This window comes from Protopterus annectens, chromosome 4.part1 (assembly GCF_019279795.1).
Source record: "Protopterus annectens isolate FY-2018-M chromosome 4.part1, PAN1.0, whole genome shotgun sequence".
NCBI classification, from domain to species: Eukaryota; Metazoa; Chordata; order Ceratodontiformes; family Protopteridae; genus Protopterus; species Protopterus annectens.
In genome coordinates, this window is record NC_056734.1 from 116,224,878 (window position 1) to 116,251,258 (window position 26,381).

Here is a 26,381-nt window from a genome sequence, read left to right on the forward strand (position 1 = left end):
TAATGTAGAAATCACTGCCACCACCCACTAATATTTATCAGCTACTAAAAAGGCCCTTATCAAAGGGTGTCCAATTCTACTGTGCAATATTATTATTCAAATGGTAAGTGCAACTGAACAGTCAAGGCTTATTTGGAGTGACTTGGACAGTATCAGTCTATACATGCAATGTACTCTAGAGCTTAAATTATCTCTACACAAAACCACCACAGTTGAAAGGTTTAAAAATATTTAATAATAAATAATAATGCAAGACAATATTTCTTACTACACAGTGCTATTCAAAAGTTCAGAGATCACAGAGAAATAATTAAAATAATACAGTAGAAAAGTTCTGACATCACTACAAAAAAAACACTAATCTAATCTTCATATTTCCTGGCTATATCTAAGAGAAAACACAGTTCTAAAATAAACTTGCATATAGAGCATAGGCAGTGCTGGTGAGTTGGATGTTCTCAAGGCAAATGCAAAATGCTCTCTGATTCTCTCTCTTTAAATTCATAACACAGGGTTGCTTCACATTTACATCATTCTTAACAATTTCTGTTTTCCAAGGCTAACAGAAACTCAGAGGTTAATAGCCCTTTTGATCTTGCAGCTGGTCAGGAAGCCAGAGCAATAAAAAAAAAATATACTTGTAAATTCTAGTCATTAACTCTGGCCTCAAAACAGTAGGAAGAATTCCTTCATTTAGAAATCTCGGCTCCGAGTTTTGACAAACAGTTACACAATGCTTGACTTATCAGCCTTCCTACAGCAGAGTGCACAGTTACATTTTTGCAGTTTCACATTTAACAGCATTTTCTTCCATTTAAGAGAACAAGCCTGTGGCTTATATTAATATTTACAAATATCAGAATTATGTACAAAATTCTATCTGGCTAGGCTGGCAGTATTCACCTATCTTCACATATCTTCCCCCCTGGAGAACTCAAGCTAGTTTTTCAAGTGACCCTTGAGAAACATTGCTTGAGAAGGTTAGGTCTATCTGAGTATACCTTACCCCATTCCCTGTCTTGAGAGCCCATCTGCGTTGGCATTGCTAAGCCCACTGTGGTGCTGCACTGACATATCATATGCTTGCCACCCTAGGCTCCATCTTAGCAACTTGGCATTTTGCTGGCTGGCTCTGTGTAGCCAAGCCATGTTAGGGGATTGTGCTCTGTCACTACAGTGAATTTTCCTCCATACAGATAAGACTGAAGTTTCTGCAGTGGCAACACTATGGCTAGACATTCCTTTTCTACAGCTGCATAGCATTCCTCCCTGGGTTGGAGCCTACAACTGCGATAAATCACTGGGTGCTCTTCTACCTCTGAAGAAATCTGGCTAAGTACAGCTCCCCCCACCCCTTGGTTTAAAGCATCCCCCTGCACAGCAAATGTTTTTCTGTAATCTGGACTGGCTAACACAGGGGGTTCTTTCAAAGCTTCTTTAAGCTTCTGGAATGCCTGCTCACATGCTGGGGTCCACATTACCTTATCTGTCCTGTTTTTCCTTGTCAGGTCTGTGAGGGGAGCAGCTGTGGTACTATAACTGGAGATGAACTTTCTGTAGTACCCTGCTATCCCCAAGAATGATCTCACCTGCTTTTTGGTAACAGGTGCAGGCCATGCCTGAATGGCTTCTACTTTGGCAGGTTCTAGCCTGATCTTCCCACTTCCCACGCTATGTCCCAGGTAGGAGACTTCTGCCATACCCACCTGACATTTGCTCGGCTTAAGAGTCTACTCTGCCCTCTGAAGTCTGCCTAGCACCTCCCTGACATGTTGAAGGTGCTCTTGCCATGAATAGCTGTAGATGGCATTATCATCTAGGTAAGCAAGGGCAAAGCCTTCTGCTCCTGCTAGGATATGATCTACCAGCCTCTGGAAAGTCACTGGAGCATTTGTCATCCCAAAGGGCATCTTTGTGAACTCATACAAGCCAAAAGGAGTCACAAAGACTGACCTCTCTCTAGCACTGGGAGTCAAGGGCACCTGCCAATAACCCTTGGTAAGATCAATGGTTGTAAGATACTTAGCCCCACCTAGCTACTCTAGGGCCTCATCTATCCTAGGGATGGGGTAAGCATCTGACTCTGTGTGACTATTTAATTTCCTGTAATCTACACAGAACCTGGTGCTGCCATCCTCACCAGCACCACTGGGGGGCCCAGGGACTGTTGGACTCTTGAATTACCTCTAGTTCCAGCACCACTGGGGAGGCCCAGGGACTGTTGGACTCTTGAATTACTTCTAGTTCCAACATCTCCTGTATCTCCACCCTCAGAGTCTGTTTGACTCTCTCAGGCACCCTATAAAGGGCCTGCCTAATAGGCCTTTGGGGTCCTGTATCCACCTGGTGCTGCACCAGGTGGGTGCACCCTGGTTTCCCAGTGAACATGTCCCCAAACTCCTGTAACACTGCTCGGATTTCTCGAACTTTGGTATGAGATAGCTGCTGGGACATTGCTACCCCTTCCACTGAGGTGTCAGTCTGAGCCTCACTGAGGAGATCAGTCACCAGATCTCCTTTAGACTCCTCCTGCAATCCACTGCAAATACTCAGCACAAGGGCCTCCCTATCATGGTAAGGTTTCATCATGTTAACATGGTGCAACTTTTGCCCCTGCCTCCTGCCTAGCAGTTCCACCATGTAAACATCACTTACCTTTCTTATCACCTTGCAGGGTCCCTCCCAAGCTGCTTGCAGCTTATTGTGTCTGACAGGAATGAGAACCATTACCTGCTGCCCTACGGCATACTCTCTAGCTCGAGCATTCCTGTCATACTATACCTTTTTCTGTTGTTGGGCTTCTGCCAGGTTCTTCTGGGCCAAACCCATGAGTTCTTTGAGCTTTGTCATGAGGTTTAGGACATATGCCACAGTAGACTCCTTGTGAGATTCACACTCACCTTCCTTCTCATCTCGAATTAAATCTAGAGGTCCTCTCACCCTGTGCCCATACAACAACTCAAAGGGTGAAAAACCTGTGGATTCCTGGGGAATCTCTCTGTAAGCAAATAACAGATGAGGCAGATATTTGTCCCACTCCCTCTTAAACTCATCTGCAAATGCCCCTAACATGGACTTGATTGTAGAGTTTAACCTCTCAACAAGACCATTAGTCTGGGGATGGTAGGGGGTGGTCTTCAGATGCTTCACCCCACAGTACTTCCACAGACAAGCCAGCAGGTCTGACATGAAATTGGCTCCTCTGTCAGTCAGTATTTCTTTTGGGAAACCTACCATGCTGAAAATCTCTAACAAGGCATTTGCACTCTTTTCTGCCTCGGTGGAGGACAGAGCCACTGCCTCAGGATATCTTGTAGCATAGTTGACTACCACTAGGATATACATTTTCCCTGTGGAACATGGGGTATTCAGAGGCCACGCAATATCCATAGCTACCCTCTGAAATGGCTCCTCAATCACAGGCAAAGGCATCAAAGGAGCTCTCACATTGTCTCCTGCCTTGCCTACTTTTTGGCACTGCTCACAGGTCCTGCTGTACCCTGTTACATCTCTGGAAATTCCAGGACAGTAGAAGTTCTGCATAATGTGTCTCCTTGTACATTTTATGCCCATATAACCTGCAAAGGGAATATCATAGGCTATGGCTAGAAGTGCAGACAGTAGGCTCTAGGCACTACTAACTGCTGGCACCATCTCACCTTCTTGCCCCCTTCAGGGGGTCCACTCTTTTTACAGTAACCCTTTGTCCCAGTATCCAGATTCCTCCTTCCCTTGAGAATCAGGTGCCTCAGTAGCTACTTCTCTCAGGCCTTGCAGTGTAGGGCCTGAGAGCTGAGCCTGTCTCACCTCTCTCCTTGTAACTCCAACCAGTCCACTTCCACAGGAAGTCTGGCATCCTCTGACAGCAGTGCCTTACTGTCAGCCTGGGTACTACTACTCACCTCTACCTTTGCAGTCACTCTGTACAAGGGAACATCAGAACCCACAAGCAGCCGTGGCTCACCTTCAGCCTCACTGCTACAGTGTAGCTTCCTCCCTGAAGTAACCATCTCACCAGTCCTGGCTGCAAGTATGTGGTCTGTCTGGGTCTCCCTCAGGCTACCAGAGCCACATGCTTTTCTCGAAGCCTGACTGCGTGTAACTGCATTAACACATAGTCCTGCCTCATAGGTTCATAGGTAGGTACTAGGCTATCGGCCCAAGGGCCTACGTAAGCCTAGCCAGCAAGGTTCCATGGCTTACACCACCCAAGAAAGTTATTTTCCTGTGCCACTGTCGAGCAGAGACACAAAAGTGATCCCTGGGGTGTATTTCCTATTTCCCATCCACTCATCAAGATTTCAGGACATCTGCAAGATGGTAGTTCGTTACCCCTGTTGTCTCAAGACAACCTAATATTGTCGTTTTGACTTTCCCACTTACTGTCTCTCTCACCTTTTGTTCCCCACCTTGCCTTCGTGGACATCTGTATGCCACATGACCCCACTGGTTGCATTCAAAACATTTAATCCTAAGTCCTGGACGTGTACCTGGACTAGTGGCTTCCCCTGCTACTGGCAGATTATGTTGGGGCAGTCTGGGCTGCCCACCATGAGTTTCTTTAGATCCATGAGCAGTAGTTGGGTCCCCTTTTCCTATGCAGGGATGCCCTGTTTGCTAGGTATAGGTCTCTCTTCTAGCCCAACTCATCTGAAGTAGCACATTGTCTATCAGCTAACCAGATCCTCATGTCCTCAGGCAAAGTGCTAAGGGCTCGTTCCCTCACCAAAAGGTCTGCCAGCCCTTCAGAAGTGATGACCTGATATCCATTCACCCACCTATGAAAATAAGTGCTCAGTTCAGGAACATATTCAACGCACTTTCATCTGCCTTGCGTCTATGCTCACGAAACATTTACCTATAAGTTTCAGGTGTTAGGTTAAAAAGTTGTAACAAGCAATTCTTAACAGCAGTATAGTTAAAACAGCCAACGTCAGACATTAAGTGGGTCAGGAACTGTACCCAGAGCCTTTGGTCAGCATCATACTGTTTACATACCCTCTCAAACATATGAACGAAACTATCAAAATTTTCCCACTTAAAATTTCAGAAGAAATTTACTGACCTTTTGTTCTTCTGGGGTCCAGTTACTCCCTTCCCCATTACCTCCATGACTCTGGCAAAGAGTCAGCATCTCCTTTTCATGCTTCCTCTGCCGCTCCTTTTCTACAGCTTCCATTTTCAAATGTCTGGCCTCCAACTCAAGTCTCTTTAGCTCCAGATGGATTTTTAAGTCCTCTGGGCAAAGGTTGAGCTGTCCATTCCCTGAGTGTTGTACAAATCCACGGCCCATCAGATCGTTCTCCTGGTTGCCGTTTTCTTATGCAGCTGTGACCAAAGCTGCAATCATGTCTGCCTTAATCAGGTTTCTATGCGCCAGTCCCCTAGTCTGGCATATCTCAGCCAACTGGTTCCTTGTCAGCTTTCCATACTCCTCTGCTTTCATGCTTGCCTGATCTCCTTGACTAACTAAGCTAACAAAAGAAATAAAACAATTGTGACCTGAACTCTGAGTATTCACTGTGTGGCTAATTTAGAGTACAAAATCACCTTCAGTGATCACTGTACAAAAGCTACAGGAATTCACACTACCCACACAATTACAAGCCAATTAGTATTTGCCAACCAATTCATATGTGGTGTGGATATCCCACCACTGCCATACAATTAATATGTGATGCCCGTGCACTGGCCCAGCAATCAAGGAACCTCAATCCTCACCACTAACACCATTGAGGGGCGTCCACATCTCGAAGGATAACAAATACACACACAGTAAAGTACAATTTCCCTTAAGAGCACACAGAGATCACAGTCAGTCTTCGGCTGGTTTCTCCCTTTCTCTCCAAATCCCCAATAAGACTCTCCACTGGCACAGCTATAGGGTCCAGATCTCAGCCTAGTGGGCAAGCTAAAATCTCCAGCACCCTCTCAGTCCAACCAGTCCTTTGTGTCCTTGCCCAAGTAGCAGACACACACACACACTTTGAGGTAAGAGTTACATACAGCCACACAGACACTCCTGGGGAAGGTTGGCACAGGTTCGCCAGCTGTGCCCCTTTTACCCAGACTGTAAGGTCGAAATCACTTCCACCACTCACTAATATTTATCGGCTACTAAAAAGGCCCTTATCAAAGGGTGTACAATTCTACTGTGCAATATTATTATCCAAATGGTTAGTGCAACTGAACAGTCAAGGCTTATTTGGAGAGACTTGGACAGTATCACTATATACATCCAATGTACTCTAGAGCTTAAATTATCTCTACACAAAACAGCCACACTTGAAAGGTTTAAAATTATTTAATAATAAATAATAAGAACACAAGACAATACTTTTTACTACACAGTGCTAGTCAAGAGTTCAGAGATCACAGAGAAATACTTAAAGTAATACAGCAGAAAAGTTCTGATAAGAAAAACACTAATCTAATCTTCTTATTTCCGTTCTGACATCAGTACAGAAAAACACTAATATAATCTTCCTATTTCCAGCTATATCTAAGAGAAAACACAGTTCTAAAATAAACTTACACATAGAGCCTAGGCAGTGCTGGTGAGTTGGATGTTCTCAAAACAAATGCCAAATGCTCTCTGATTCTGTCTCTTTAAATTGGTAACACAGTGCTGCTTCACATTACATCATTCTTAACAATTTTCTGTTTTCCCAGGATAACAGAAACTCAGATGTTAGTAGCCCTTTTGATATTGCAGCTGGTCATTATACATGTAAATTCTAGCCATTAACTCTGGTCTCAAAACAATAGGAAGAACTCCTTCATTTAGACATCTCGGCTCCGTGTTTTGACATCAAACAATGACACAATCTTACAGCAGAGTGCACTGTTACATTTTTTGCAGTTCCACATTTAACAGCATTTCCTTCCATTTAAGAGAACAAGCCTGTGGCTTATATTAATATTTACAAATAATAATTCTGTCTGGCTATGCTGGCAGCCTTCTCCTATCTTCACACTAGCCTTAACAAGAAACTCCACAACCTACAGGCTCTCCTCACTCTGGAGAATGAAGATGTATGTGCTGTCACCAAGACTTGGTTTAAAACCCCAGAAAGTGCACCAGTTATGGAGGGTTCAGTGCCTTCCACACATTTAGAACATTATTAGCAAAGAGGGGGGCTAAAGGTGAAAGTGAATCGATCTATATTAATAACAAATACACCCCCAGCTTGGTTAAATTGGATGATGCCCTGGAGTTTATCCACATCCAAGCCTCCATAAGTAAGGTGCCTTACCATGTCCTGGCCAGCTATAGGTTGCTAAAAAACAGAAAGGAGGGCAAGTGCCAAGCAAGACTAATAACTGAGCAAGCAGCACTTGGGCAAATCCAGGCAGATGCGTTACCGGAAAAAAATATTTTTAATCACACAAAGAAACAAAAATGAAAAAAAAAAAGTTTTTTAGACCAATCTTGTGCAAGTGTCAACTATAAACTGGAGCATTCTGACCTCAGCCGCACATAAATTCACACATAAATTCAGGAGAATTCATATCACTCTATTGGGTGCAAACCTCAGACAGCTAATTTGATTTAAGGACAGTTTTTGCTTGTGAACCTTTTGCTGTCATGTGTGGAAGTTTGTGATAGCTGAGATGGAGGGTGGGTGGCCATTTGGAAATGTGTTATCACTGAACATTGGTTTGCTTTTATATTTAAGTTGTTGGTAAAACACAACCAGAATTGAGACCTCCAGATATCAGGACAGATATTGGCAGAATGGGACAGTACTTCAAAAATGTTCAAAATATTCAGAGACTTGAGTGTATGGTGAAATGAATATGTGTGTGTGTGTGTGTGTGTGTGTGTGTATGTATGTATATATATATATATATATATATATATATATATATATGTATATGTATATATATATATATATATATATATATATATATATATATATATATATATATATATATATATACACATATATATTTTTTTTTTTATTTTTTTATATGAATGAACTGATTCCCAGAGATAACGGATCTGTGTCTAAAATTGTTTTACTAATCTAGAGAAACGCATGTGGTTCTCAGATTAGTTGGATACGCAGCTGTGTGTAGTACATCTAACATTTCAGGAAGTGAAAAAAAATTGAAACTAGTGAGACACTCCAAAGGGATAAGACCTTTTTATAACCACTGAAGGGAGCAAAGAAAAAAAAAAAGAGAATAGTAGTAAAACTGTAAATGGGTAGTGTTAGGCAAAAAATAAGTACTGTGAAAGGCGCAGCTGTTAACACCTATAATGCCTGGCTTCCTACTCCAGGAATATAGACTAGATTCCAAAAGAGTAGCTCGCAGTATTACATTTGCCTTGATTCTGAAAGACTTGATGTCAGTGTAAGTCTGCCTTGATTCCAAAAGATTTGTTGTCAGTGTAAATTATCTACTTTGGCATAAGGTCGATCTGTAAACAGGCTTACTCTGGAGACCAGATACCAAAAGACCTGCTGCTCTCAGTGTAAGTGACTTACTTCTGTGTAATACACAGGAGCAAGTCACTTACACAGAAAACAAGTCTTATGGCATCAGGCTGTGTGTGTTCCTGTTTAAAATTAGAAATGCAGCATCCTGTCTGTCTTTGAAAAGTTAACCTAAAACTACATACCAGATATAAGCTGATATTATGTGGACATTACCTAACTACCTACTGTATACTGTTACTTTCAGCTTTACATACCCATTCTCCTCCCAGGGTGACACCAGTTAAACGTGAGTAATCTTTGTTGTAAGTGCTTGGTATACATACTGCACGTACTGGTGGAGGTTACTGTAAGTAATGGTGGGGAACCTGATAACTATTGTTACATGCTGTTGTGGTGAAGGGCATCAGAACACAAACTTATTTTAGTCTATATGGTGTTATTCTTTCTAGTGTGTAAGTGTATGGTGGTGGGTGATGACACTTTGTATAGTTAAAGAACTGTGCTTAAGAAATTGGCATTATTGTATTTACTATTCCGAAACTTCTGGCATACCCACCCCCACCCCCACCCCACCCCTAGTCACCACTACAGAAAAGTGGGTACTAGCTCAGTAAGATTTTCCTGGTGAACAAAATGGAGTTAAAAAAAAAAAAAGTAAGAGAACAAGTTACAAGAAAAGAAGCATTACTAAGTTGATTGTCTTGAACACTTCGTGGTGGAGAATTGCTGTTGATATTGATCCTGACACATAAACAGTGACTGATACTAGTGTTGTACTTTTCCTAAGTTGGAAAACAGCAAATACCTGAACAAATAAAATTTGCATACATTAATGGGACTTGTACTAATGATGAATAAATAGCCATTTCAAAATGTATTAACTGGCAAATTAGACTGTGTAAAGGCACAATATGTGCCATCTGTAGTGAAGAAAGGGAGTCAGATTAATTAAACTCTAATTAATTAACAGGAAAAAAAGTTATGCGAATTGTAAAAATGCTAGTGGATAGAAATGCCATCTTGAAGTTCTATAGTCATCTTTGTAGAAAAGCCTAAAATGGACAAGATTGTTTGACCTGATTTAGTGTATGTGATACAAGCCAAGCAGGTCTTTATTACTATCTGAAATACCAGGGTTTGGGGACCAAGGCAGGATATTATAATAAAATCAATTTAGTTTCTAGTACTTTCTAGAAGCATTTTTGAAACAATTTACATTGTATGACTGGTTTAACAGTCCAAAGAAATAAATGAATGTTGCCTCAATAAAGCTGATGGATTGTAAAGTTGAGCCATTTGAATTCTGTCATTCAGATGCTTAACTGCCTCCAACAGCACCCTGTGCCAGTACCCTACCCCCTTAGCTCTTCAAGTGAGCAGCAAAAAAAAAAAAAAAAAAACTGTTGTTCCTCCTACTGACCCACAAACCAGCTAACCAAATGCATGACAACCCCCATCTGCCCCTGCCATTCAGGTCCCATTTCTGTGCACTGCCCCTCACCCTCCTTATGTCCATTTAAAAAAAAAATTATTACTTTTTTTAAATTGTAGCAAATTGCTTGCTATAAATATAGCAAACAATTGATACAGTTTATACCATGCCTGTACATAGTGCTGTGACGCTCATGTTTTAGTTAAAAAATAAATAAATAAACCTTGTATTAAACTGTAGCAAACTGCTTGCTACATATGTAGCCAACAGTTGCTTCAGTTTAGACCTCCAACAGAGAGCTGCAGTGCTCCCATTTGACCGCAAATGCTGTACTGGCTTTTAAAAGCCAATATTGCATTAAAGAATGATTTGGATAATGGGTGGCTGATCGTGCCCACCCATCACTTTGAACTTGGGGCCATTGCCCCTCTTGTCAACCCTAGCTACATTTCTGCTGTGACTGTTTTATGCTATCATCCCTTTAGGAATCCTGTTCAGTCATCCAGCACACCATCCTACAACCTGATACATCACTTAAGATTTAATTTCCCATTTGAAACAACCCCTTGGATTTCAAAATGGTGCCTTCATTGTGGAAGGTGATTTTTTTCACACTGAGTGACCATGATCAGGGTGGAGATGATTGAGAGAGAGAGAGAAAAACACGTAATGCAAGTTCAGAAACCCAAGAAGATAGACAGCCTGCATAATATGTAATTATCAGTATAATCACACATGAATTGATAAAGAATATTAAAATGAGGGCAACAGTAGATGCAAATGAGAGTAAACAATATGGCAGAATGATTCGGAAACAGTTATTTTGCCTGGAGACAAAGGCTAACTTTACAGTTGTTGACTGCAGCTAAACTGAGTTACAGGAAACAGTCCATGAGTACATACATGAAATAGCCACAGCAGTGGTATATATGTATATGCAACAGGCTGTACTTGATTCCAGTGGGCATAGTGTTGTATGCCATTGCCTTTAGTGGTACCCTGTCCTCCATCTGCACTTACCATGTCCATACCTGTCAAACTTTTAGCACAAGAAATCTGCACAAATTGACATAACTGGGAGACAAAAGGCCCAAAAATAGAGGCAGATTTTAAATATTGCTCTTATAAACTTAGAAATTTGATAAAATAACAGGATTTGTCTAGCACACATTTTTCTGAAAAATATGAAGTTGAAAACTCCAATGCATGTCATTATTTAGTGACTTTAATCCTCAGATCATTCCATTGATTAGAATTAGACCAAAAATTTGAAGTAAATGTCTGGACATTCTGCAAAAATTTGGACAGTTGAGAAGTGCAAGTCCATGTCATACCCTCCATGACACTAAAAGTGTGGATTGCTGCTGCTGTGTGGACAGAGACACTATGTTAGAGCTGGTTGAGGTATGTCACCATCATATGCAGGCCCACAGGATGTGTGCAGTACTTATCCGTGTGAATATGATGGTGTCTGTGGCTTTGAGAATACTAGCTACTGGGACCGCTTGTTGATTGGAGGAAAGAGTGTGTGTCAGGCTTCCTCATAGATTCTAGGTCATTGCTAAACTAATGACTAATAGGGTCCTTACAAGCCTAGCTGCGGACCCCAAAACATTTGAGTCCCAAGTATCATACTGGGGCATGTTAGTAGGCAGGCAGCTAAAGATTTGTATGAGGATGTTAGTTAAGATAATACTTCTCTTATTGACAGCCTTTGTCCGTAAGGGACGTGAGGGCCAGACCTGGGGTAAATTTCCGATTTCCCATCCAGTTATCCAGGTTTTGTTTGAGTAAGGTCAGCAAAGATCTCTGTTTTATATGGATGGTGAGCCTTTTCCACAGTGTGGGAATCTTTTGAGATGCACATTCGTCTCTCCAGCATGTTGGTTTCTGTCGCAAGCGAATTTCAGATCCCTGAATCTAGTGTTTCTGGTGCTGTTTGTTTTGTGCTTGCACAACAGATCCAACAGTACTGGTCTGAAGAACCCCTTTAATCCAGGCAAAGATCCCCTTTTTAGCATCCTGTAGGAGACTGAATACAGAGACAGAGCCTTTAGGCGATCAGTGTAGGACAGGGTATTCATGCCCTGAGTTCTCCTGGTGAGAAACCTTTGTGGGCGTTCCAGCTGTTGCAAGTGTCTGGTTAGATACATACCAAGGGGGGGGGGGGGGGCACTGTATTCAATGATAAATCTAATAATTGCTGAGTAGAGTGGTAGTATACCTTCCTTGGACCTGGATGTCGTACCCTTACCTATAAGTTGGTTGACACAGAATGATTTTTTTATTATCTTAGCTACATGTTGGTCAAACTCCAGATTGCTGTCTGCATATGTTCTCAGATCCCTTACTACCATGTCGACTCATATGGGTGTTTTATCAATGGAATAACTAACTTGCGTTGACAGTTTCCTAAATGGCATTATTATGCATTTTCTGGCACTGAGTTTTAGGCCATGGCTTTGGCACCAGTCATTTGCCTGTGTTAAAACCACTTGTGAGATGTTTGTGTCTTGCGTTGAATATATAATAGCTCCCAATTTACAGTCATCTGCAAACTTGGTGAGCCAGAGGCCTTGAACATTAGTCTTGACTTCCGAGAAGTAGATGCCAAACAAGACACGGAATCCTGGGGTACTCCACTTGTGACTGATCTCTTGGGTCCTGTCTGTGAGCCAGCCAGCAATCCAGTGAGTTATGTAAGGGTTTGTACCGACTAGTGCAGAGAGCCTGTCAGTAATGCTTGATTGGGGTATTGTATTAAATGCCTTAGCCAGGTCAATATATGCATTATGCATTGTTTTACCCTCATCCTTTGTGACCCTCTCAGAGAAGTCTGCCAAGTTAAGTAGGCCTGACCTTCCCTTAATAAAGCCAAATTGGGATTGGTCCAGTATCTGTAGGTTGCCAATATCCTTGCTTATCATTTCCATGATAATTCATTCCATGGCTTTATATATTTGGCTAGTTAGACTGATGAGTCTGTAGTTCACTGGGTTGATTGATGGTCCACCCTTGTTGAGGGAAGTGACAGTTGCAGTCCTCCATTCACTTGGAACATCTCAACTACAGCCTTGAAACAGGCTGGAATGGAACAATTCCTCAAGTTGTTCTGTCATGTTTTTGACTGTTCAGGAGGCAATTTAGGATGTTATTGCGAACCATGAAGATGGTGTTCTTGGCTTTGAGTGCTGCCAGCACCTGATCCTTGCTGATAGCTGGTGGAAAATGTCGATAACTGATGGTCATAATGTGTGTGTGTACTGCCTTGGAGCAGTACACTTACAAGAATCATGTTCCATTTGCCATTCATTTAGTTCCAGGGTTCATAGGTGTATAGGCTAATGGCCCTAGAACCTGTATAAGCCTAGCCCAAGAAGATTCCCTGGCATCATGCCCCCCAAAGTTGGTTCCCAGTGCCCTTGTCAAGCAAGACCACTAAAGTGATCCCTGGGGTGAACTTCCTATTGCCCATCCACTTGTCAAGATTTCTCTTAAAGAGGGCCAGTGAAGTGCTCTGCTTGATGTGAATGGGAAGTTTGTTCCAGAGTATGGGAAGTCTCTGGGTTAGGAACCTGTCCCTCCAGCATGTTCTGTTTATTGTGGTAATGAGGTTTAGGTCTCTGGATCCTGTGACATGGAGGGATTGGGATTTCTTTAGGTGTAGCATATCTAGCAGCTCTGGGTCAGACATGGCTTTGTAGGTCAAGCAGAGATCGCCTCTAAGTAGGCAATAAGAGACAGAGTATAGCTGGAATTTTTTGAGTCTGTCCATATAGGGCATGTGTCTAAGGCCTAAGATCCTCTTAGTGAGGTATTTTTGTGGCCTTTCCAGTTGTTGTAGGTGTCTAGTGAGGTACATACCAAATGGGGTGTTGTATTCTATAATAGGTCTAATGAGGGACGAGTAGGGAGGGATTATGACCTCTTTCTTCCTGTATGATAAACTTTTTGTAATGAGATATGCCACATAGAAGGACTTTCTGACTACAGTGGCAATGTGATTATCAAAGGAGGGGTTGCTTTCAACCTGTGCCCCCAGGTCTGTTATCACACCTTCATTGTTTAGTGGACCACTGCCTTTTTGGTAGTTCATGGGCACTGAATTTTTCCTAAAGGGAATAACAATGCCCTTTTTGGCATTGAGCTTAAGGCCATGGTTCTGGCACCAGTCACTGGTGCCAGTGAGGCCTTTTTGTAGAATGTCTACATCAGTTGCAGAATCAGTAATGGCTCCCAGTTTGCAATCGTCTGCAAAATTGGTCAGACAGTGTTGCTTTGTTTTTCCTTGAACTTCAGAGAAGTAGATGCCAAACAGGAGAGGACCTAGGACCAATCCCTGTGGGACACCAATTGTAACTGGTCAGTAGTCTGATTTGGAGTCTGCTACTTTCACAGTGTGGGTTCTGTCAGTAAGCCAGTTGGCAACCCATCTTATGACATAGGGGTTTATGCCTAGTTTAGTGAGTCTATCTAGGATTCCTGAGTGAGGGATGGTGTCGAAGGCCTTGGCAAGATCTAGGTAGGCTGTGTGAACTACCTTGCCCTCATCCACAGCTCTGGTGACAGACCTGAAGAAGTCTATCAGGTTGAGCAGGCATGATCTACCTCTCACAGACCCAAACTGTATGGGGTCCAGAGTTTGGAGATTCCCTATGTCCTTATTTATAAGGTCCATGATGATGCACTCCATAGCCTTACATATCAGACTCAACAGGCTAATGGGGCAGTAGTTCCCAGGGTCTGTAGTCACTCCCCCCTTTGTGGAGCGGGATGACCATAGTAGTGTGCCACTCTGTAGGAACAAAGCCTGAAATGAGGCTGTGATTGAACAGGGTAATCGTTGTGGTGCCAATTCACTCTGTAATTCATGTAGGACACAGCCAGGGATGTTATCAGGTCCCATGGAAGCTGTATTCTTGTCTTTGGACAGTGCGTTTTGTTTACCTGTGTAGCTGTGATAATAGGGACTTGGCATTCCTCAGGTATTGTGAAAGGGGGGTAAAGTTCGCACTGAACCTGTTGGCCAATATGTTGGCAATATCAGTTGGCTCTGTATATATGTATTGCCATTGTGCTATAACTCAGAGCAGATCTGGGTCTTGCCATGTAGATTCTTGACATAACTATAGAATGTCTTGTGGTTGTCTTTAGAATCTGCAGCAATTTTGTTTTCGTAGCTAGCTTTAGAGGATTTGATGATGGATCTCAGTTTTTTTGCTGAGGCTAACAAGGGAGTTTTTCCAGTCTTGGGAATTCACCCTTTTCTGCAACCGTTTTTTTTCCTTCTGTTGTAGAGTTTGTTTGTGGTGGGGAACCACCAGATTGGCTTCCTTTTTTGGAGGAGAGTATCTTGATTTTGTTTGGTATGGCCCGATGTTCTTCGTATTTCACTGTTGCAGTCATCAAATTTGGGTTATCCCTGCCAGGATAGCCCTTGGCTGGCCCGAATACCAGAGGCTTAGTATTTTTGTGTTGGTTGCTGTCGCTTGAGGACTGACGTCGGGTCGTCAGTAGTATAAAGTAAGGCAGCCGACGCCATTACATCAGTCTTTCTTGCCGTGGAGCCAGGAGCAGTTCGCACGAGTGCCAGTCGACTGCTACTTGAATTTTCATCTCCGAACTGAAGTTGAAGTCTTCTAAAGCCGTTGGGGATCCTTTTTTCTTGCACTAACCAATGTCAGAAAAAGTTAATTGTTTCGTCTGTGGAAAGCAAATACCACACGGAGACTTCCATTCTTACTGCATCACTTGTTTAGGCCCAGACCATGACGTCCCCCGTTGTCGCTTGTGTGCTTTGTTCAGTGCCAGAACTATCCATCGTCGGGCCCTTATTGTAGCCAGATATTTTCGTCTACAGTCCTCGAGTTCCAATATGGCTTCAGTAAACCATCCTACAGCAGATCTTTTGAAAAAACGTAAAGATAAAGACAGAGACAGTCCGCACAGGTCCATACCTACCGACGGCGCTTCAGTTAAGCTAGTCGTCAGTCCTCTGGTACTCAGTGAGGTGTTTTCGCAGCCCCTGATGCCCGCTTCAGTTGATTCGCAGACCGCTACCGAGACCCTTTTGGAGTCTGGTATGCCGCAAAACTCTTCTTCGACTAAGGATCCTGCGGTCGTATCTACCTTGGATAGGTCCGGAGCTGCTGAGCAGGTACCGGCTTCTGAGGAAGTCTTTTGCACTGCTGAATCTCAACACCAACCAACATAGTCTTTCGCGACTACCGTTCTTTCAAAAACGACCGAGTTTCTTAGGCCCAGGGTTCGAACCACACCCAAGAAACTGACGACCCACTCTCAGGCGCCTGCTACCTTGCCTCAGTCTCAAATGCTTAAAATGGTGGAAGACCTTATCATGCTGATCAGGGGAAGCCAAGCTACCCCCTCAAAAAGGAAGAGAGATCTGTCCCATGTAGTTTTGTCTGAACAAGAGTCAGATGTATCTGATGCATCTGACTATGAATACATGCAACCCCTCTCCACTTATGAGGATTCTGATGTAGAGGACTCCTTTCCTTCATCCTCTCCTCCAGAGGATTTTTCCTTTGGGGAAGCCCTGCATACTTTAAGGGAGCATTTCCATTGGGAGAGTCAGGATTACCCTCACTCTAAAAAGAGACTCAGGGAATTTCTAGATCTTCCGCAACACAGACCCTTGGCCATCCCCCCAGTCCTGGATGTCGTGGATGATGTTTTCCTTGAATCCAGCTTGACTCCGGACGCCCTACCTCCTGCTCCCAGGAAACCAGACAGGTACTATAGAGTCCCTGACTCACACAAATATATTTTTAAAAATCCAACAGCTGACCCTGAGGTCATTTCTCAGGGGCCAAAAGGGATTAAAACAACCTCTGCTAAGAATCCCACCCCCCTCAGACAGGGATTCCCCAGCATTGGACAGATGGGGTAAAAAAGTATACACCTCAGCTACTCTGGCTATCAGGGCACTAAATTGTCAGTTCCGTATGCTAAAATAGCAGCAGCATACCTTGAAACTTCTTAAACAAAAAATGTCTTCCTTTCCTGCTTGGGCAGAATCTAAAGATTTACAAAACTTAATGCATTCTGCAAGTCAAGTAACTAAACACACTTTGCACTGTGGTTTTGATGCCCTAGAAGCTTCTTGCAGGGCAGCAGTCACTGGATCTGTCATTAGAAGACATGCATGGCTTAAGGAACAACCCTTGCCAGACCATGTCAAATCTAAATTGTTGGATGCCCTCTTGCACAAAGATAACTTACTTGGCACTAAGGCAGAAGAGGTCTTAAAAAGATGGAAGAAAAAGCAAAATCTATGAAAACAGTTAAGGATTTGTTACAGGTCCAGCCTCCTAGGTTCAGCAGGCATCCTGCTCTGAGTAAACCCATCCCAGCATGGGCCCCGTTTAAGCAGAACCCCCCCCCCCAGACAGCAGCCCCAGGGAATGCAGCGATCTAAGCAGTGGACAACCTCCACTTCCAAACCAGGGAGTCCTAAGCCACCCCTTATGGTAAGAACCACAATGACTCACCTCCTTCCCCCACCCCCTCTGCCCACCTTCACTTACCCCTAGGAGGAAAACTCTCTTTTCACTCGAGCACCTGGGCCACCAGTACCAAATACCAATGGGTTCTGAACATTGTGTCTCAGGGATACAAGTTTTCCTTCCATACCCTTCCAACCCCAAAAGGGTTCCCAGATCTACCACCAAATCAGTGGCAGAGGCTCAAAAGCAAATCTTTTTCCGGCTCTCTATGAGAGCAGTAGAGCACATTCCTGCAGAACAGATAGGCCAAGGCTTCTACTCCAGACTTTTCCTGGTGCCCAGAAAAAAGGACATCTGGCACCCCATTCTCAACCTATCCATTCTAAACACCTTCCTGGTGATCCCAAAATTCAAAATGCTCACCCTCCAGCAGCTGCTGCCCATGATCTCCAAGGACGCTTGGCTAGCCACCCTAGATCTAAAAGAGGCCTACCGCCACATTCCTATCAGGAAATCATGCAGGAAATATCTCCGCTTCAGGGCAGGATCTCAACACTTTCAGTTCTCTGCGCTTCCTTTTGGCTTATCTACTGCTCCCAGAGTTTTCACAAAATGTCTGGCTCTGGCCATTGCCTTTTGCAGACAAAGAAATATTCAGATTTACCCATACTTAGATGACAGCCTTATTCAGGCAGACAGCCAGGAAAAGCTGCTCAAGCACCTGGCTTTTGTAAAGTACCTACTAAGCTCCCTAGGATATGCAATCAATGAAAAGAAATCCAAACAGGTGCCCACCCAAAGGATAATCTTCCTGGGAGCAAGTCTGGACACAGCATCCCAGATGGCTTACACCACAGAAACAAATTTTCCTGGCAGCCTACTTCTCTCAACTAGCCACCAGGCCCCAGCTATCTGCAAGGAAGATCCTGCAAGCTCTGGGGTTCATGGTATCTTGCATACTACTCATTCCATTTGCCAGACTGCATATGAGGAAACGTCAATGGTAACCGAAGAGCCTTTGGTGTCAACACTGTCAAGACCTGGAAACTCTTATACCTATAATTCCTTGCCTCAGAAAGGATTTTCTTTGGTAGGCCACAGCATGCTCCCATAGCAAGGGACTGCCCTTCTCCCCACCGCCACCCAGACCCTCACCACAAATGTGTCAGACTGTGCTTGGGGTGCACACCTGAATGGCAGGTGCATTCAGGGCCAATGGAGCCCACAACAAATCCCTCTGCACATCAGTCAAAAAGATGATGGCTGTGCAGAACACCTTGATAGCATTCAAACCCCTTCTCTCTCTAGGGGTTATCCTGATTAAAACAGACAACACCACTGTGATGTGGTACATCAACAAGCAGGGAGGGACTCACTCCTACCCTCTATGCAGGTTGGCCATGACCCTTTGGCTCACAACCTCTGCCATGCAACTACACCTGTTAGCACAATTCCTACCAGGCTCTCTCAGCTCTCTGGCAGACTAATTAAGCAGAAACCTTCTATATCCACACGAGTGGCAACTCAACAGAAGTACCTTTACCCTCATAACTCAGAAATGGACTTCTTTGCCTCCCACACCAACCATCAGCTCAGCAAATTCTGCACCAGGGAGCATCACTTCATGCCTTGGAAAGTGGATGCCCTGTCCTTCCCCTGGGTCAGGCTATCGGTCTTTGCCTTTCCTCCCCTACTTCTCATCCCCAGAGTACTGCTCAAAATAAGGAAGGAAAAACCAAGGATCATTCTTATAGCTCCAGATTGGCACCGACAACACTGGCGCCCCTTGCTGCACAGCCTGTCCCTGCTTCCTCCATGGCATCTTCCTCAGGTTCCAAACCTCCTGACCCAGAGGGAAGGGGAATTCATGCATCCCCAATTGCAGACACTCCATTTGGCAGCTTGGCTTATTCCCTAACCCCGAAATAATCTGCCATACTCAGTAAACAGGTTTTGGATGTTATCTGTGAGGCCAGATGTCCTAGCACCAGAAAGTCTTATGCAGATAAATGGAAAAGGTTCTGCACCTGGATCCAGGCTAAGGGAGCCAATACAGCGCAGCCCTCCATCCCTCTCATCCTGGATTACTTAGCTGACCTACTACACACTGGTCTGTCTTTCTCCTCTATAAAAGTTCATGCCTCTGCTATTTCTGCTCATTTTCCAACTGAGCAGCTCCTTTTCTCACACCCTTTGATCAAACAGTTCATCAGAGGGGCCAGCCATAAGGGCACCAACACCAGCTTGGGACCTTAACTCTGTCTTGGAAAAGCTCACCCTGCCCCCTTTCAAACCAGCTTTTTCTGCAGAGCTAAAATTTATCTTCTGGAAGACAACATTCCTTCTGTCCATCACTTCAGCCAGAAGAGCCTCTGAGCTGCAAGAACTCATGGCTTTGGAACCCTTCATCATCTTCCATGCGGACAGGGTATCCCTCAGAACTAACCCATCCTTCATGCCCAAGGTGGTGTCCAGTGTGGCTCTCAACCAATCCATTCATTTTCCCACCTTCTTTCCTAATCCCCAGAACAAGGGGGAAAGGATCCTTCACTCTGTAAATGTGCACAGACAGCTCAGATTCTATCTGGACAGGACTAAATCCTTCAGAAAGTCTGATGAATTGCTGGTTAGCTTTGCTACAGGGGCAGAAGGCAAAGCCATCTCCAAGCAAACCATTTCCAAATGGATAGCACACTTCATCCATTTCTGCTACAAACAGCATGGAAAGCCTAACCACAGGAGTTAGGACACACTCCATCAGAGCAGTCTCCACCTCTGCAGCTTTCCTCAGAGGAGTCCCCACTATGGACATCCTGGAGGCTGCCACCTGGACATCTATTCACACTTTTACCAAGCACTCTCTTCTCCAAATCCAGGGCAGGGTTTGCCTCTGCAGTCTTGCAGGGCGTCCTAGCCAGCCCCTAGTTTCCTTGACTGCATCCACCCTTTTCCTCAGCTTTGAGAATCTACCCAGATGTGATGACTACAACAGTGAAACACGAAGAACATAGTACAGTTGTGTACACTTACCATAAATTTAAATGTTTGTGTGTTCACTGTTGCAGTCCTGGTTTCCCTCCCGCCATCACTCTTTAGTCTCTTTCTCCTTTTATTACCATTCTTCCTTGTTGTTCTTGCCTTACAATGGACATATTGGTATTTATTTTCCACTGGTGGGTTCTTCTTCCGGAAACTGGCCTCCTACTTTGGGGGCTCCTGATAGGTTAGGGCAAGAAAAACTGATGTAATGGCATTGGCTGCCTTACTTTATACTACTGATGACCTGATGTCAGTCCTCAAGTGACAGCAACCGATGCAGAAATGCTAAGTCTCTGGTTTTCGGCCTGGCCGAGGGCTACCCTGGCAGGGATAACCCAAATGTGATGACTGCAACAGTGAATACACTTGAACATCTACATTTTTGGTAAGTGTACACAACTGTACTTTCCATACACTTGTATATGTGCTCATATAGTGCATTGGTGTATGATTCAGCAGTCATGCACCTATTTTCCATTTGCATGGGTGTCATGAAGTTAGCCACCTCTGTTTTTAGAAGCCCAGCATTGGCTGTGGAGAAGTTTTTTTATGGTGGTTTCCTTTAGAGGGGTGAGGGTGGGATGTGGATATCCATGGTGATTAGCTTGTGGTCAGATCTGACCAGGTAGGAGTTGATTACTGGTGTAGAGCAACGGTCACCCTTGTTAGTAATGACCAGGTCAAGGATGTTTCTACCCCTGGTTGGGGTAAGAATGAGTTGGTCCAGGGCATTGGAATTAATGAATTTCAGAAAAATGTTGAGCAACTGTGTTGGTACATGAGTAATTTTCCCAGTTAATGAAGGGGTAGTTAGTCTCCCAGTATAAGGGTATTGGCTTGTACCCTAATATTTTCCAGTATGTTTAGGAATGTGGAGTGGGAGTCTTGGGACATGGTGGGGGATCTATATCAGGCTAAAACCTGGATTGCAGTTTTACCCAGTGTTGGTTGTAACTGAAGTATCTCGGATGCGTTATGTTGGGCTTCTAGTCTGGAGGTGTGCATGTCCTTTATGAATATGGAGACACCACCACCTTTAGTGCTTCGGTCCAGGTTTAGGGGCTGAAAGGTGTGGTCTGAATTATATCCTGGTAGTGCTGGGGTGATCCCAGAGCCTTGAACCAGGTCTCGGTCACTGCACAGATGTCGAAGTTCTCCATTTTAAAGAGTGCTTCGAGCGAGTGCATTTTGAGATTTAGACTTTTAGCGTTGAGTAGCATAACCCTCAGATTTTGTTTGCTTGTAGCTATTATGGTGGTAATTTTGTCTTCAGGACATTACCTAAAAAAGCCACTATAGGGGTGGCAAGAGCCTAGGCCAGTATCCTGAATCCCTGGGGTGACAGGTGCAGGCCATCTCTGGCAAAGCATAGAGGTCTGTTGATCATGTCATCCCAGGCAGACAGATACTGGATCTCCTTAGAATGATACCAGAAACTTAGCCAATTGTTGAAGTCAGTCATTTTCTACTTGTGATGTGGTATCATTCTGGGTGATGGTAGGATGCTACTCAGAGCTAGGGTCATACCTGCCTGGGCTACAAGATCCAAGAGCTCCTCTATGTCTCTCTTCATGTATTCCAGGGAGGTACATCTCGGGTCATTCACACCAACATGGACAATGACAGAGTCATATTTGTACCTGTTGTGGAGTGACCTAAGTACATGCGCTATGTGGCGGATCCTGACACCGACAGGTAGCTGACCGTAACTTTATCTTATTCAGTCTAGTGAGTGGGACATCAGTGTGCCTTACTATTGAGTCACCTATGGCTAGTGTATTGGGTAAGTTGTTTTGCCTTATGGGCTCTGGTTGAGTGGCACACTGTTTATGTGAGCTGTGTGTCTAATGATTTGTGCTGGGATGTGGTGGTTTGCATTTCTGTCTCGAAGGTCTCTGTTGTTTGGGCAGATTTTTATTGAGAGCCTCTGCAAATGTAGGTATGTGTTTTGTGTTACTATGTGAGGGTTGTGGTGATGTAAGTTCTGGAGGGCTATGTGTTGAATGTTGTGTGGTGCAAGTGTTAACCTTTTCCTCTTGACTGGCTAATCCAGTCTTAGCTGGAGAGTGCTTGGCTATATATGTGCATCTCTCACAAGTCATAGTGTTGGGAGGTAAGAGGAGAGGGTTGTCTGTGTACATGAGGCAGTTGCTACGTTGCCTCAGGATGCCCAAGTTCACTAGGTTGACAGGAGAAAGCACAGGGAACTGACCTTTAGACATGCCTGGATATGAGCTCAATGTATTAAGTACTGAAGCCTTTTTACAGGAAAAATGTCACTCAAAGTGTCTGAGTCTGTACAGAGCACTGTCAAACACTTGAGGGGAAACTAATATGTATACCCTGAAAATTTAAGGATGAAGTATTTAGGCAGATATTCTAAAGTTAGGAAGAAATCAAGCAATACTTACTGAAAATAACCAATTAGCTTGTCAAGAATGATGAAAATAGGAGAGTCACATGAATGGCTACTGCCTGGCTACTACTAATGCTGGTTTCAGCACAGCTTCACTCTGTTGGGATACAGTACTCCGTTGCTTCTTCTCTCACCAGAAGCAAAATGTTAGCACCAGTCCCAAGAAGTGAAGCAAGCCATTCTTGAAAGGAAGAATAAGTTGATAATTGGGGAGGTTATTGAAGACTTCATTTTCAGAGGCCATAGGAGAAGGTTAGAGTCCTACAAAACAGACCCTTCCCCTTCTCCTAAGTCTGAGAAATCTGGTAAAAGATCCTCCTCTACTTTATCCGATCACTCTGAACTGACTAAGAAGTTGCCAAAAATTTCCTCATTGGACCCACAATATGTCGGTCCCGAGAAACTATCCACCTTGGCTCCTTCTGTATTGGAACCATTGGTGTTTCAAGCTCGGAGCCAGTCCCCAGAACCGGAGCCGATTTCTCCAACGTTAAGATCACCAATCTTGCAAACTTCAAGATCTCCTGCTTCCTCCTCTCGATCCTCCAGGAGCCTTTCTAATGACGATGTGGATCGTGTGGTGCAATGACTTTTGAGGACACTGGCGCTAGCCAAATTTTTGTTGGTGCTAACCCAGAGGGTTTCAGAACCAACTAGGCCTGCCCTTTCACCATCAATTCCTCCTCTGATCTAACACAGGGCCTCGGAGCCAGAATATGTGGAGCTGGCCATAGTGGAACTGCCAGATCTAAGACCTGTTCCAGGATCTTCGGCCCCGACTACCGCACCGACTTCCTCGGTGCCATCTGAGCTCGAGGAATCTAGGAGCCGACGTTCTCCAGTCAGGTCCAGGGAGGACAGTCAGATCAGATGTTTGTCAGATCCGAACTTGCCTCTCGGGGATTCGGCACAGGTGAGCTCGGCTCCATTGTCCTCGGAGCCAACCCCTTTGGTGCTGGGATGCCTTCTAGTTCTTCGGCGCTGGGAGCTTCCTCAGATTATAGACGGTGGCCTTTGAGCTGATGAGGAGAGCGCTGTTCCCACAAGCAGCATAAGTCTCAGATCCAGTTATTCCTTCCCCAAAGGCACCAGTGTCCGTCTCGGCACAACCATATCCACACAGATGTGGAGACCCACAGCCTCAGGACCGCCCCATTGTGTGAACCCCCCCCTCTTCTGAAACCTCTTCTCAATACCCTACTGAATACCCTTCTGAAGAGGTCCCTTTTGCATAATGCAAGAGGAAGCATCTGGACTCTCCAGAGGAGTCCGTCACATCTGACACAGATCTCAATGAGTCAGAAGGGTCCCCACAGTCACCCTCAGAGGATGTCTCCTTTGCAGGTATCCTAGAAATACTTGAGCAGAGAGGTGGCTGGAAGCCCATCAACCCTTCTGGGGAGTCTGTTAAGCTGAAGGGCTTTGGGTCTCACCCTTCCACCACTTGGGTGCCTCCACCTTTTGACGAACTCATGGACCTAGTTTGTCAAAGGGCATGGGAGACTCCAAACTCAGGGAAGCTTGTCCCTCAGAGGACAAATAAATTCATTACATCCCCTGAGCATAAAACTTGCCTTATGAAAGATGTCCCAGTAGATGCTATGGTGGTGGCAATGGCCACCAAGAAGGAACTGTCAGAGGCATCCTCTTCTGTCCATCCTCCAAACAAAGAGTCTTAAACGATGGACAGGTATGGAAAGCACACTTTCTCTTCAGCGACATTTACACTCGGGTCCCTGAATTATCTCACATATTTTACCAGGTTACAGAAAGATCTCCTGAAGGAGCCAAGGAGATGCTCTCCGGGGTTCAGTAACTGCGGGGGTATCAGATAAATTTCCTCCCAGCTCTCCACCTTGAATTCAGTGGGAAACCCCTCCATGAGACTCATTTCCTATGCAGCTGATGGAGCGAGTAGGGCAGCGGGTTCAGGAATTTCCCTAAGGAGGCATTCCTGGATGTGCTAGTGTAACTTTGCGGAGCCTTTTAAGTCTTTTGTTAATGCCCCCTTCGATGGCTCATCCTTATTCAGGCCTAAAGTCAAAGACACACTAACCAGGTGTGAACAGGAAGGAAAAGCGCTCTCTGCCGTAGAAGTCCATTTTTCCCTACCTTCTAGACCTTATCCAAAATGTGGTTTCGAAAATCCCAGGGAGTTTTTCAAGACACACATGGTGATCCTTCACCCAGAGGCAGAGGGGGAATCAATAATGGAAGACACTGGCCATGCACCAGAGGGGGTCCGCAGAACCAGGGCGACAGGGAATTCTTCCTTGACAAGCCCTTTCAACACTCCTGAAAGAAAACCCACCTGTCTGTCTCTGGAGGCAGTCGGGGGTCGCTTATCTTTGCACCCAGAAGCCTGGCTAAAAATCACGAAAGACAAATGGGTACAAAGCTTGGTATCCAGAGGTTACTCCATACCCTTTTCCTTTCCTGCTCCACACATCAGAAACATTCCGGATGTTCCACCCAGTCATAGGAAACAGGCAACACTAGAAATACAGAGGTTGCTAGAAAAAGTCATCCAAGTTAGACCCTGCATACCAGATAGGATCCAGAACTTACTCAAGGTTCTTTTTAGTTCCAAAAAAAACAGGGGACTTGAGACCCATCTTGGATCTCAGCACACTGAACAAAGCAGTAAAAAGTCAAAGTTCTGGATGGTAACACTGCAGTCATTTCTCCCTTTTCCAGGAAAAAGACCACTGGATGTGCTCTATAGACCTCCAGGATGTGTACTACCACATAAAAATGGACAGGCAGTGGGCTACCTCCTCCCAGCACTTTCTGATAGCAACGCACATCCTGGGGAAATCCAATGTGATAGCAGACTAACTCAGCAGGGCAATTCTGATGCCTCAATAGTGGTCCTTAAACAAGACATAGCGTAAATGATTTTCCGAAATTGGGGCAAGCCTTGCTGTGATCTTTTTGCCACGTCCATGATTGCCAAATGCAGCAGCTACCTTGCCCTAATCCCCCCTCCGGGGAGTCTCCAAGGGATGCACTTCTACACTATTGGCCCTTGGGTCTCCTCTATGTCTTCCCTCCCTTCCCATTGATACCCAAAGTTCTTCAGAAAGCCAGCATATTGAGAAGGACCTTAATACTTGTTGCCCCTTACTGACCTCGTCAAGTCTGGTTCCCTTTCCTGTGACCTCATCTTCAGGAAGAGCCTTGGATTCTGGACCCAGTTCTGGATCTTATGACCCATCCATTTGAGAATACTACATCCATCTCTTCAAACCCTCAACTGGACAGCCTGGCTGCTCCGATTCCAAACATAGCCAGGCTACCTGACCTTTCACCTTCAGTGCAGCATATCCTGATTTCTACTCATAAAGCTTCTATGAGAAAATTATATGTCAGCAAATTGAAACGATTTCTTCCTGCACCTTGGAAAATCATATTGACCCTTTTTCTGCACCTATGTCTTCCATACTGGAGTTCTCAGCAAAGGTATTTCATGATGGGGCAGCTGCAGCTACTTTTTTAGTTCAATTAGCAATGATCTCTAATTTCCATTTAGGAGAAACAGGGCTGAATGTTATGTCCCACAGACTTTGCAAAGCCTT

At 44.4% G+C, this 26,381-nt stretch overlaps 1 protein-coding gene across 2 annotated transcripts in view; it reads left to right on the plus strand.

Annotated features, from left to right (window-relative positions):
• DZIP1L (DAZ interacting zinc finger protein 1 like) overlaps window positions 1–26,381 on the plus strand; it is a 1,070,134-nt gene that overhangs the window by 662,599 nt on the left and 381,154 nt on the right. The window contains exon 11 of one of the 2 annotated variants that reach the window (XM_044070018.1): window positions 8,692–8,733. The exons of the other annotated variant lie outside the window; for it this stretch is intronic. Within the exon in view, the coding sequence (XP_043925953.1) occupies window positions 8,692–8,733 (42 nt within the window). The remainder of the gene's footprint in view (window positions 1–8,691; window positions 8,734–26,381) is intronic. 2 annotated transcript variants of the gene reach the window in all.